This window comes from Styela clava, chromosome 4 (assembly GCF_964204865.1).
Source record: "Styela clava chromosome 4, kaStyClav1.hap1.2, whole genome shotgun sequence".
In the NCBI taxonomy this organism is placed as follows: Eukaryota; Metazoa; Chordata; class Ascidiacea; order Stolidobranchia; family Styelidae; genus Styela; species Styela clava.
Window position 1 is genome coordinate 19,639,055 of NC_135253.1, and position 13,901 is coordinate 19,652,955.

Here is a 13,901-nt window from a genome sequence, read left to right on the forward strand (position 1 = left end):
GAAGATCATGTTTGCAATTTCCAATAAAAATATTTTTAACTTACTAGATGCCAGACAAGATGAGAAGAAAAAAATTCTAAGAGAATTCCTTGAATCTCAGGCAAGTAAAAAAATGAAATCATATCAGACGCTGGAGCTGTGTGGAACATTATATGAAGCTAATGACACCGATCTCATTCAATCCTGCATCAGGGAGATTGATTTTTATGGTGAATCTCTCACTACAGCAGGGATGCATGTACTATCATCAGATATACAACGCTGTGACCAACTGACTCTGGTTCGTCTAAGTGGCTGCCATCTCAATGCTGAACTGGTTCATATCCTGAAGTCAAATTTAGAAGGTTCTTGTTTGAAGGTAAACTTAATATTAAAAGTTGATATTTCTATTCAGGATCACTAATTTATCCAACTAGTATCATAGAAATTACCCTAGCTCAGGTGATTCTATGTTCCACCACAGTGGTTCCCAACCTTGATCATTACTTCCTTCCTTCATTCTTTTCGGAACTCTTCATTCCTCCCTGCCTATGTATAAAAACTACTGTATTTATTCAATCTTCAATGGATTCTTATATAGCGTCATGCAAAATTCGCACTCCCACTTTTTTAAAGTTTCAGTAGTTTATAATGTTTGCTTAATTTGTATAAAAATAATTAAGAACTAAAGAGTATTAGTACTAAAGCAGTATTCTTTCCCATGAACAACTAGTCTAACAACGGTTTGTTGGTCTCGATCATTTTTCCACCATGTTAAATATTTTCACAGTTCTTATTTGTTTTAGGTGAATAAACTAGATGTCGGTAAGAACCCAGGGCTTGGAATGAAGGATTGGGGTGATCTTGGATTAATTGTTACACAATGTCAGGTGAAGGCATTCGAGGCTCAGAATTGCAATATGGCAGCACAAGAAATTAAAGCATTCAAGGAAAACACTCGCAATGCCAAGGTGAGATGAGATTATTTATTGAGCATGAATGAGTAAGTTATTCTAATATAAATTAAAGAGTACGTAGGTTTATGCATGATTAATGAAATTATGGGACCATATTTTGAACCCTATTACTAACATCTGATCTGCATTGAATTGACTCGACTGAAAGTTGAGACATTCATAACTTGTTGCAGAAATATCTCAAACTAGACCAGACTTCCCAAGCTTTTTTCAGGACGACCCCAAAGACAACTTTCAAGTGTCCAGTGCGACCCCAGGTCATTATATATATTTTTCATGAAACTTTAGAGCTTCTTTCACTGGAGATTTGAGTTTGGTCATGTGGTGGTATTAAGTAAAATAAGCTAAAACCAAACAGTGATGTCACAATAATCACCTACATTTTCTATAGCATATGCATAGAACGATGCCCATGGGCCTGTTTTACAGTAAGCCCTGGTACAAACTGCTAAATTTAACATGGTTTGTCAAATCTTAGATGTTTTGTACATCCATCCTCTACCATAACCCAGCGACCCCATGACCTGTTTGCGACCCTACCTATTTATCACTCCGACCCAATTTGAGGTCGCAACCCCTGGTTTGGGAATTCCTGAACTAGACAATGTTCATGACGAGGTAAATATTGTCAATAAATTGTAGTTGTGGTTATGCTGTGCCAACTCTTAAAACAGTATTCGTTTGGATCCTAGAGTTGGTATTAATAATTAACTACTCTTTTTTTATTATGCCCTGACAGTACGGCACCGAGTATTATAGTCTGCGTTCTCCAAATCCTCAGAAACAACAGTCTACTTGACTGAATACAATTAAATGTATTATAACAGGCGCTCAAAGATTGCAAAATCAGATTACACAATAACACTTGCCAAACAGTTGGTGTCGTCAGTTGTCACAGTAAAAAAATCGTCATCTGATGGATTGGTTTAGGCATCAGTAAAACTGTGGAATTAAATTTTTTATTGGAAAATCTGCAGGACAACCTCGTACAGAGAGGAGATTATTTTTTTACAGTGGTCATTCTTGTGCTGCGAGTCTTCTTTTTCAAGTTTTTTAGCTTCCTGTTTTTGTGTCAGTAGATGTCTATTTAGATCACTTCATTTATTTCCTCCCACAGCTGTTATGCTTGAGATTCTGTGACAGGGGTCGGTAACCCATGGCTCGCGAGCCATATATCAGTATATGGCTCTTTTAGTGACGGCATATGGCTCCCAGAAAAATCTAATATTCTCAGGCCAAGCTTACTATTGTTACGAGATTTCAAACTCTTTTATAGCTAGATTTGGCAGAAAATTTGCCAATACTTTTGAAAACGCGCCAAGAGCATGTTTATGTTATGTAAGAGAATTACCAGATATGCATTGTGACGAAACTAAGGGAGTCTGGAACATATTTTGTGACATCACAAAGTGATAGAGTCGCTCAGCAATAGAGAAAAGCTCTCGTCTGTTAATTTCTACGTACTGGTTACAGTATTTGTTCTATTTAGATCGGACTAGCAAAGCTAGTTTTTAAAATACTACAGAGATACATTAACGAAAGAAGGGAGATGAGTATTGTAGATTTCAACTTGTTCTGCATGTGAGCAGCCGTTCAAGGCCTGCAGCGACAAAGCGCAGCATCAGAAGTCACATTAATAAATGTGTATTGACATTGTATATGTGTTGACTTTTGAGTAAAAATTTCAGGCATGATTAGGTGACGAAATGCTACATGGCTCGCACGGAAATGCAATTGAAAATATGTACTTTTTATGGCTCTCTTGACCAAAAAGGTTCCCGACCCCTGTTCTATATCAATGATTAATCAATTACTTTCTTCAGGTTCTCACCATGTTAAATAGTCTTACAGTTGTTATTTATTTCAGCTGAATGAACTTAGTATCAGTAGCAACCCTAGACTTGGACCTGCTGGTTTAGCTGAAGCTGGATTATTTGTTTCGCAATGTCACGTGAAGGTGTTCAAGGCTCGAAATTGCAATCTGAAAGCAGTAGGAATAAAAGCATTCAGGGAAAACACTTGCAATGCAAAGGTAAGCTGAAATCTTTGAGGGAACATCAAAATTGAATAGCGCAAATGTAACTTGATACAGCTTATAGAGAGATTGGAGAAGTGTCAGGTTATATCTCTCAAAAAAGATTGTTTCCTGGTTCACCTGTTTTTTTTGCATTCCCATCATGTTAAATAATCTCACAGTTTTCTTTCATTTCAGTTGAATAATCTAGATGTCAGTTGCAACAAAAATCTTGGCAGTGCTGGTTTAGCTGAAGTTGGATCAACTGTTTCGCAATGTAAAGTGGAGGCATTGAAAGTTTCGGATTGCAATCTGACAGCAGAAGGAATGAAAGCATTTAAGGAAAACACTCGCAATGCAAAGGTGAGATGAAATTTTCGAGCATGAACAGTAACAAAAATGAATGCGTAACTATAAATTGAAAAATCCATGGGAAAATTAAAGACACAATTTCTTCTTTATATTAGTCATTTGAGCACTGCAAGTTCTAGGTTCCTGCTTTTAGTGTCAGTGAATATTTGTTCAGACCAGTGGTTCTCAACCTTTTTCAGTTGGCGGACCGGTAAAATTTCAAAACAAATTTTGCGGACCGGCAGACCTTTAAAATTAAATAAAAATGTCATGAACACAAAACATAATCAATAGAATGCAATTACGACAAAAGTAGGCGGTGCAAAAAGGAGACAATCCAATTTAAGAGAAATTTGCTGCTGTCTTTTTGATAGTATACATTTTAAACGCGGTTCTAATGAAGTTTCTGCAAGACGAAGTAGAGCGTTGACTTCCACGCGATTTCGTTAGTTTTGCGAGTTTAATTGCGTCGTTTGAGAGAATTTTGGCGTAAACTAGGCACATGGGAAGCGGTAATTTTTCGCTGCTGGGAGAAATAGTAAAATCTAGCTCCAAATACTTCTTATCATACTGCATATTAAAGTCTCCCCTTCGTTTTTTTCTTGTTCCTGCGGGATCCACATCAACATTGCTACAAGGTCGTTTCGAGGCATGTTGTAAAGTTGAAGCAGGAGTCTCTGTCCTGTCAACACCGCTAACTTGGTTTTCACTGCTGGGTTTCTTTGAAAGAACTTGGTAATACAGTACTTTGCTGTTTGTTTGCCTCCATATTACCATCAAACCTCACTAAATTATAGGTCTACTGTCAAATTACGGAACGTGCGAACTGCGGAAGTTCTCAATCAGTTACTCCTCCGATATGAAGTTAGCCGTTGTTATTGGTTCATAGACTTATGAACATCGAGCCGCTCAGGGCTTGGAACGGGTAGAGGGACCTCTCACCAAGTTTGGTTGTCAGGCGAATAACGGTACTACGAATCAATAAGAGTTGAAAAATCACAAAATTAATGTACATGCCGTCAATTCTTTGTATTTTGAAATTTGCTTATAATATATCAATGTTGGAATATATTTGGCGGACCGGCGGTTGAAAACCACTGAACTAGACCACTCCATCATTCATTCCTACCACAGCTGTTCTGCTTGAGATTCTTCATTACTGGTTAATCAATTGCTTTGTTCAGGTTCTCACCATGTTAAATAGTCTTACAGTTCTTATCTATTTCAGCTGAATGAACTAAATGTCAGTCTCAATGAGGATCTTGGCACTGCTGGTTTTGGTGAAGTTGGATTAGTTGTTACACAATGTCAGGTGAAAGCATTCAAGGCTCAGTATTGCAATTTGACAGCAGAAATAATGAAAGCATTCAAGGAAAACACTCGCAATGCAAAGGTAAGCTTAAATCATTGAGCATAAAACGTAAACAGCGTAAAGATAATTTGAAGAAGATAAGAGCTTCAAGAAAATTCCACTCAAGACTCGACTCTGGATTTGTGTATTGGTACCTTCTAAAGATGTATCTGCAATATTGGCCATTTTTCTGGTATCAACTAATGAAACATATTCATCAGCCAAACTAACTTCCGCTACCAAAGTTTTATATTAACATTTTGGATAAAACATAAATATATAAAAATATGAATATATGAAATGATATGATATATGAAAAATAGCAATCGAATGTTAGCGTTTTTTAAACATGATATAAAACAAAAAATAGGCGTAGGAACGGGGCTCCCGAAGTATGCGAACCAAGATGGCGGACAGGACCTCTGTTACCAAGTTTAGTTTATGCAACTCACGAAAACTCAAAAAATAATGGGCAGGCAATCAATGCCTTGCATTTTGCTGTTATTAAGATATAACGTGGCAATATATTTGGCAAACTGGCAGGAAAGTTGGCGTGGACTGGAGGTTGAGAATCACTGGTTATACCAGGGGTGTGCAAACTGTGGACCGCGGGCCGAATACGGCCCGCAAAGGAACATTGTGCGGCCAATTTTAAAGGATGTGCCCCCGAAATCTGGAACGTTCGAGCAATTTCAATCTCCTTACGTCGCGAAGCCTATACCAGTACCCGAGCGCCACTGTCATATCAGTGAAACTAGCTAGAAAGATCATGTTGGAAAATACACAATGTTATAAAAGCTTGTTTCTTTCTCATTGAATTCGTTTAAAGTCTGTGTGACAATAAATTTAAATAGCAGCTTTCTTTAGAAATGTTTGCGTTTTAACTGACCATTTCTGCCAGGACCCCGAACAATGCGGTAACATCAGTAACAAAAAGAAGCATCGACAGCAGAAACTCTACCTACGAAAGGCTCTGGATACGAAAAATCCAACTTACGAGAATTCTTTTCATAAAAATATTGCTTTGACTAACGTAAGATTTTCTAATCCGAAAGGTTGAAAAACCAAAAATAAAAAAGGGGGGAGTGACATTTGTTTCTTTCAAGTTAATTCAATGCAGTGTTGGAAGCACGGATGTCCAATGCGAATTTATCATTCGAATATCACGAACTTCGATTATCGTTTTTCGTGATCGTGAGAGTACCGAATATGGCACACCTACCCTAACGCCATCGTTAGCGTTTGACTTTAAAACATTAGTTTGTTTTTTAAAGCCAATTGTTTTGTATTTAATTGTTTTCATCTTTTCATTTCGATAGTGATCGAACATGAGGACAAATGTTTTTATTTCTTGCAATTTAGAGGGTATAAAATAGCTCTCAAATAATATTTAGTATCCATCGCGGCGGCGTTGATGACAATATCGTTCAGTTTAAGTTGACGCTATTAATTTATAATCAAAAATAAAATCATAACGGTCGACATGAAATATTTAAATCAGCGCCCACTCGCAAAATAAAAAAAGATTTGCGGCCCTAATTCTCTTTTATTGGCAGATGAGAATTTGGGAATCAGGTTCGCTCATTTGATAATGACGATAATCTGCGTAATTCCATATGCGTTTTTCTAAATCAACCAATGGTGTCGTAAGCAATATAAAAATGCCAATCAACTGTCCGTCTATCTGCCACCCCCTTAGCTCGTTTGCTTCAAGCGGGTACTTACAATGGGTCTCACTCAGTTTCAGTTGAGTAGACGATGATACGCATATCAGTTAAAGCTAAATAAAAAAAATAAAACTACAAAATAAAAAGAGTAAATTCTGATTTTGAATTTCATATGTGTGTGCTCATTTTCGTACATTTTGTTCTCTCTTAGATTTCAACTTTTAACGCTTCCTCCGACCACTGTCCTCTCACTGTCCATGGTCTTTGCTTAGCCCAGTCAAATATTATGTCAGAGTTTTGTGGGGGCTTGGAACGGTTAATGCATTTCCAGGTAAAGATTGTCCGTAGTTAAGAAATTTTTTACTTACGAAGGGGCTTGGAACGGATTGGGCAATTACAGAAACCTCTCCGCAAGTAGAAAATTCTTTAAAGGTACAAACTATAGAAAGAAAGAACAGATAAATATCGCATAAAAACTACAAATTTTTCGTATCCAGAGACTTTCGTAGGTAGAGTTTCTAGGTGCGGCCCGAGGCACCCAGTTACTTGTATTTCGCCTGTAAAAAAGGTTGCACACCCCTTGTCTAGACAAAGCCTAAATCCAGCCCTGCTTTCACTGATATACATACTTCCATAATTTATGAATATTCTATCACCTAGGAGAGATTTATTAACTTTGCCTTGCTGTTGCATTTTAAAATAAGAACTCTTGATATTTTCAGATAGAGTTCATGGATCTAAGTTGGAACCCAGTCAGCAAACTCGGAGATGAAGGATTATCTATTATCAGTGAAATTATTCATCAATGTGAGGTTGAAACATTGGAGATGAAATCGTGCAACTTCAGCGATGATCAGTCGAAAAGATTCGAAGCTTTGATCGCTGATACCGGAGTCAAGTTTATTTACGACTAGAATCCACAAACAGTGTATCGAATAATCCTCGAATAATTCCACTTCAACTGGTTCATTTCTATAGACAAAAAATTGTTCTATCGTATTATTTGTCAACAGATTGATATTTGCAAATATTAGAAAATATTTTTTCGTTTACCAAACAAGGCTCAGGCAAGCATCCATTTATACGTATGAATCTGCTACAACGCTTAAAGATCAGACACCCGGAACATACCAGGACTCGAGTGTGTGATTTATACAATGTTTCCTTTAAATTTTTTTTTTCCAAGCATTTCATTTTGTATGGAAATATTTTTTCATCAAATTTCCTGTCAAAGAATTAAAAGTTCATACTCTTTTTTAAAGCTAAAGGAGGTAACCATTCAAGCATATGGATCCACTTTTTCTAGGATTTGTTCCTGTTTACTTAATATATTAAACGAAGTAAAATAATGAGCCGGATCAACCTGGACTTGAACCAATGATCTCTGAGTTGTACTTTCTGATATTATGTTAACAACCATGTCCTGAATGAGAACTCAAGTATAACCCAAACCCCCAGGTAATAGAATTTGTACAACATGTTACTCTGCCCATTCAATGCTCGCATTTCGACGCACCTTTTCTGCATATTCTTAGTGATTACTTTTCTAATCTACCCTAATGATGATTGTAGTCCAGGGGTGGGCAAGGTTTTTGGACCAGGGGCCAAAAATGTCACCCACTAGACTGGCGGCCATGTAAGTGTGACGTAAAAAGTTACATTTTATGAACAATATTTACAGTGATACAGAATCAAAAGTAGAAAACAATAAGCCTCGTGCCAAAACTAAATTTAATCGCAATCTCAACAAATTCCCTGAGCTATTTTTCAACTGAAACTTCAAAATTTGATTTGGTTGTGGCAGCATCGGGCGGACCAGATTGAATAACCAAACGGGCTGGATTTTGACTGCAGGTTTTAGTTTGCCCATGTCAGGACTAGTCATTTGCTTGAATATTTTTATACAACACTGCTATCATGATCAGTATGTGATGTATATTGAGCTTCAACTATTGCATGTTTATTTTGTAACTACCGTAAATAATTTTGATGTTTTGGCTGGATCCACTTCATCAATTAATTATACTTTTTTTTGTCTTTATTGATGTATGTTTCTGATGGAATGGGATGAGCGATCTAATTATCTGATGTTTCCAAGTGAATCTCTCTTCAAATAATTTCAGTTTCAGTAAAAATATCTTTCATCAGATTCAAAACAGGGAGTTGATTTTTAACTGTCAAAAATTTTCACCTTATTGAGCTAAAGGAGGTATCCTTTCAAGCATATTGATCTACTCTTCCTAGGAATTATTTATTCAATCATTTAAAAGCGATAGCAAAATAGCGAGCTAAAGTTGACTGCTTCAACTATTGGCCTCAAACTTAAGGGCATGCATGGGTAAAATAGTTGATTGAACTCCAATATATTGGTTTGATAGGAAATTTATCCTGTCAGAAACTAATATTGAATTTTATATTCCAATATCCACTTATCTGTGATGTATCCTGTGAGCTTTTATTATTTAATGCTTTCATTGCGCATCCTCACTTCTTCCTGTTATCTTTTACTATTTTTTTTCCCTATATATCGCTTATTTCTTATCAGCTGCAAATCCTGATATAATCTAATTTTTTAAGCTTCCTAATAACGGGATAAGGTTTACATATTTCTCCCGAGGAGAGGAAAGCCTATAAGACGGCATAATCATAAGACAAACCGTGGTCTCTCGTACGCGAGATTAGTTATTTAGCCAGCGACTTGTTTTCGGAAGCATGTACTTGATGGTGGAGGAGGTTGTAATTGAAAAATGAGGTTCCATTACATTTGAGCTCACGTACATTTGAACCCACAACAATTGCATCTATTGAAATTTTTTTGTTTTACGGATATTTGAACCCATACTAACCCTAACCCATGGGCTTCAGCACCCGCATATAGATTGAACCCGCGGATATACACATGGGTTTAAATGTACGGTCACCGAAAAAAGGTTATGAGAAAAGTCCTACAGCTGCGAGAAGTCCAGCAATCTTACATGTGATTCATGATTATGGACGCCCACATGGTGATGGAGAGGCGCGGTGACAAGGCGAGCTTAACAGCATTACAACAATCCTATCCACTTATTCATGGACACTTATTCAACACATTCTGTGTTGTATATCTGGCCATTCGTACCATTATATATATATAGGGTCACTATATACTGGATTAGACGGACTTATTTCTCGACTAAATTTTGACAGTAATGGTGATTTTGCATGTATATTTCTTACAAAACATCCCGAGCATAACTTGAGCTTGCTTGGGCGGCAATGACAATCTAGTTAAACTTTTTATTTTTCAGCGTGCCGTTCTCTGTTTGTTCCGGAGGCGCTTCATAGTCATTGAGCTTTGTACGTGACTGTTGGATCTCCGCTCTAGGGGGCAATTATTCTCAGTCGATATGTTTGTCTGTCTAACCTAGTTGTAGCGTCCGAACTATTGTACTGATCTGAATGAAATTTCCCGCGTGGTTTATCCTGTCACCTTAGTATTGTGCGTTTCATCAAAAGTCTGGTTTGATGTTTCGTTTCCACGGCAGCAGCGAAAGTAGGCGCAGATAGTTCCATTCCAAGATTTCCATTTTCCACAATTTCTCGTCAAACCCGTCGAAAATTAAAATTCTGAGAACGGCATCCTTTGCATTAGAAAATAATGCTATGAACAAGCCATCTTTAACTCGATAGCTTAACTGGGGAAGCCTTCAGTGAACATGTTATATACTGTAGCATTTGCAGACTAAAGCACAAGAGTGCCGCCGTCTAGATGCGCAGCAACGCTCAAATGAATTGACAGTTTCGGTAACCTGTCAGTCCAATGTTCCCTCTAATTTTTTGTAGAATGTGTGCGCAGAAATTTTGGTGTGTGTGCACTTTTTTGGAAATTACTAATATTAACCAAATGGTACAAAAACCAATGACCAAATTTTAGCGTTCGAACAGAGTAATGGGCGGGCCAACAACGAACTTTCTCAACCTGCCAACCGAGAAAATTGTTACATTGCATCGAAATACGTCTGTGCTCAGTAAATCTATGCGTGTGCGCAGCCTCTGAAAGCTGTGTGCGCGCGCACACCTTAGAGGGAAGACTGCCTCTCACAACCAGATTCAGATATTTATTTCCGTCATGCAAGAAATATTGTACAAATAAACAGTAAAAATAAATCGAGAGAAGAAATAACAGACGTACAATAATTCGACTGCAATAGACGAGGAGTCGCGAATAAACTATAAAGTTAACGTGTCAGCGACACCTAAATAGCTGTAAACAGCAGCAGATGAAGTCAAATAAACAGGATTTAAACATATATATTTTTTGAATGAACACAATTTGGAAAATGTAAGTCGAATTGAGGAAGTCAGTTAGGAGAAAATAGTTAAATCGAAGATAATCGTGAGAAACGAGAGAAAAACAAGAGCGCGTCAGGAGGGAAAAAAATGCTCAAATCGTCAGCGTCATGCTCGGGTCGGCACCGTCACAGCTGTCGGGCTTCTGATTGACATGACGCTGCCTTGCGGAGATAAATTACGGGGAATTCCCAGCAAACCACAATAAGGGAATTAGTTTTGGAGGTATAAATACATAATGAAGTTTGGGCAACAGAATCACAATACGAGAGGTTAAGTACACGGCGAAGAGATTTGGGGCAACGTAGCTTGTGGAAGAATAGTGAAAATATTCAATAACACTGGAAATGAATGATATGAACAAATAAGAAAAACATCACATTCAGCAAAATTGTCATCAAATACAGGATTGATGACCAGTGAATTAGACTACTGGATGTTATAAGCATTGAGGTAGTGATTTTTTAATTCTTTTTTAAATGTATTATAGTTCTTAGAGCGTATGGTAACTGGAAGCATATTCCAAAGTTTTATACCAATGAACTTAATGGAATTTTGTGTGCGGCTAGATGAATAGCGAGTCATATAATATGAGCTATTGGCAGAAGACCGAGTTGCATGAGAGTGAATGACGCTTTGCTTAACAAAATAGCCGGAGAATGCAGCCGGCAGTTTTTTATTATGATGTTGGTGCATAATTTTCAGCACTTCAGTTTTATAAATATCTGCATTTTTAAGTATTTTCATCTTATAATAGTAGGATTCTAAATTGACCGAGGTCCGGCGTGTGTAAGAGCACGGATTGCCCTGTTTTGCACTTCAATACGATGCAGTAACATTTTGCTTGCTGAACCCCAGGCCGCAATGCCATATTGGATATGGGACTGGAACAGAGCATAATAAACCATACGTAAAGTTGACACTAAGGTGTATGATCGAAGTTTATACAACATTCCTACCGCCTTAGATAATTTAACGGTAATGTTGGATATGTGAATATCCCAGTTCAATTTATTGTCAATATCGATACCAAGATATTTATACGATTCCACATTTTCCAGAATAGTCCCCCCAATTTGGATTTTTAAACCATCAATGCGTTTTGGTTTTTTAGGAGTTATCAACATAGTTTTTGATTTATCCACATTTAATGTTAGTTTGTTAAGTTCCATCCAATGAGCAACCTTTTGTATTTCAGTATTCACTCTGGATTGAAGCACAACATGAGACTTATCACTTTCGAGAAGGTTCGTATCGTCAGCGAATAATTTGGAAAATAGAGTGGAGCTACGTGCAAGATCATTAATATAAATTAAGAACAGAGCCGGACCCAAGGACGAACCCTGGGGAACCCCATGGGTCACAGGTAAGACAGAGGAGCAATATGTACCTATTTGAACATATTGAGTTCTACTTGTCAAATAACTAGTAAGGAGTTGATTTGCTACCCTCCTAATACCGTAATGCCACAACCACGAACTGGAAATATATCTTTGATTCGGCGTTGTCTCGGTCCTTGATCAGTTGATGGCGCCATTTTCACATCTATGCTCCAAAACTTCGTGATGCTGTTTGTTTTTCGTGTATGTTGGTGCTCAGTGCTCCGCATATGGGTGCAAAAAACTTATAAATGAAAGCGCTGTAGAAGCCGATGATGATGAAAGTGAGCAAAAATGATTCCATCCAATGACATTCCGTACGTAAGAGGTATCGCCCAGCAGTACCGCACCGGTATGGGTAACAATATCAGTGTAATGGCCCGTCAGTGTGTTGTTGCGAACCTCTGCTTTTCAGATTTTGTTTCCTTTAGTGTCCATGCTTACATGTCACATAGCTATACAACTTATAAGTATTGCGACTCAAGTTTTTAAACGGTGTGCGGTCGTTAAATGTTGTTTCAAGATCGGCAAGTCTTGCCATAAGGAATTTTTTTTTAATATTGCATTCTGGAATGGAGATCCCTAAAGTAAGCAGATAGCGGAGTTCATGGTTTGAAATCTAAAATTTTACAGATGGAAAGTATACTTATCTGTGGGTTCTGGTGTCATTTATTACAGTGTAAAATCATCTGTATCATAATCTTGCTGGCGTATGTGAGGTGAAAGATTGGTTTTATTGGAACCTGATCTGATGCCTCTGGCAACGTATCTGAAAATTGAACATGGTATATATCTAAATTTCTTGCTGATCGATGACAAAAAGTGGACAGCGCGAAAGAATTAAACAATGTGCTTAATTACCACTCATAATCGCACTTGGTGATATATCTACTTGCAAGTTTCTACTGTAGCTGTATGTTTTCGACTTTTTGAATGAAAAAGTGTCAATGCATTCACTAGCACAAGCAAATATTTTCCCGGCGAGATTCGATTTCCCCAATAATATTAGGGTAGGCTACTCCTGTAGTATGTGTATCAAGATGGCGGACATTGGAACGTAGTATGTGTACCAGGTTGGGCCATAATTTCAGGTACAAATACTAAGGGAGTCACTTGGCTAGTCTCCAAACTTGTAATAGAACTGAAATAATAAAAATTGGAAATAAAATAAAGACGGTGCCATTACATTTGAACCCACGTACATTTGAACCCATGGCAATTGCACCTATGGAAATTTCTTTGTTGTACGGATAGTTTAACCCATACTAACCCATGGGTTTCAGCACCCGCATATTGATTGAACCCGCGGATATAGACATGGGTTCAAATGTACGGTCACCAATAAAGACACATCAGCAAGTTATTGAACTGAGCCCCTTCCACAGATCACAACATTGATTGGCAAAACAGGAGGATTTTGAAACACGAAGCGTGCTACAATATAATTTTCTTTAATAATTCCGCCAGTCTTTGCCATATCATGCCTGACGGAGTTTCCTGTATATATACATCGGGAACGTCGACAAATTAAGCGATTAACTAACAACTATTGAGCTCTAAATATCCTCAACATTACTCAATATATCATATCTCAATTCAGCTAGATATTATTATGAGAGGCAAATGCTCTGTAAAAAAATTATAAATAAATTTTAATATTAGTTATAAATTTTAACAATGTAACAGCTGTGATATTTTTACATGAATATCGTTTATGTGAAAAATTAAAATGTGTTTTGAAATGTTCTTAATTCGTTGATAATATGCAGTTCCATCCGATTTGAACATATTTTGAATCTTTAATAGGCTGCTGGCCATTAATAGGTGAGTGATTCACATAACAGTTGTTACGTT

At 37.3% G+C, this 13,901-nt stretch overlaps 2 protein-coding genes across 2 annotated transcripts in view; both read left to right on the forward strand.

Moving 5' to 3' along the window:
• LOC120333045 (NACHT, LRR and PYD domains-containing protein 7-like) overlaps window positions 1-10,139 on the forward strand; it is a 30,729-nt gene extending 20,590 nt beyond the window's left edge. The window contains exons 11-16 of the mRNA XM_078112145.1: window positions 48-358; window positions 786-950; window positions 2,824-2,988; window positions 3,169-3,333; window positions 4,550-4,714; window positions 7,062-10,139. Coding sequence (XP_077968271.1) covers window positions 48-358; window positions 786-950; window positions 2,824-2,988; window positions 3,169-3,333; window positions 4,550-4,714; window positions 7,062-7,253 — 1,163 coding nt within the window. The 3' untranslated portion in view covers window positions 7,254-10,139. The remainder of the gene's footprint in view (window positions 1-47; window positions 359-785; window positions 951-2,823; window positions 2,989-3,168; window positions 3,334-4,549; window positions 4,715-7,061) is intronic.
• LOC120326364 (uncharacterized) overlaps window positions 1-13,901 on the forward strand; it is a 92,564-nt gene that overhangs the window by 33,131 nt on the left and 45,532 nt on the right. The gene's annotated exons all lie outside the window — the stretch shown is intronic.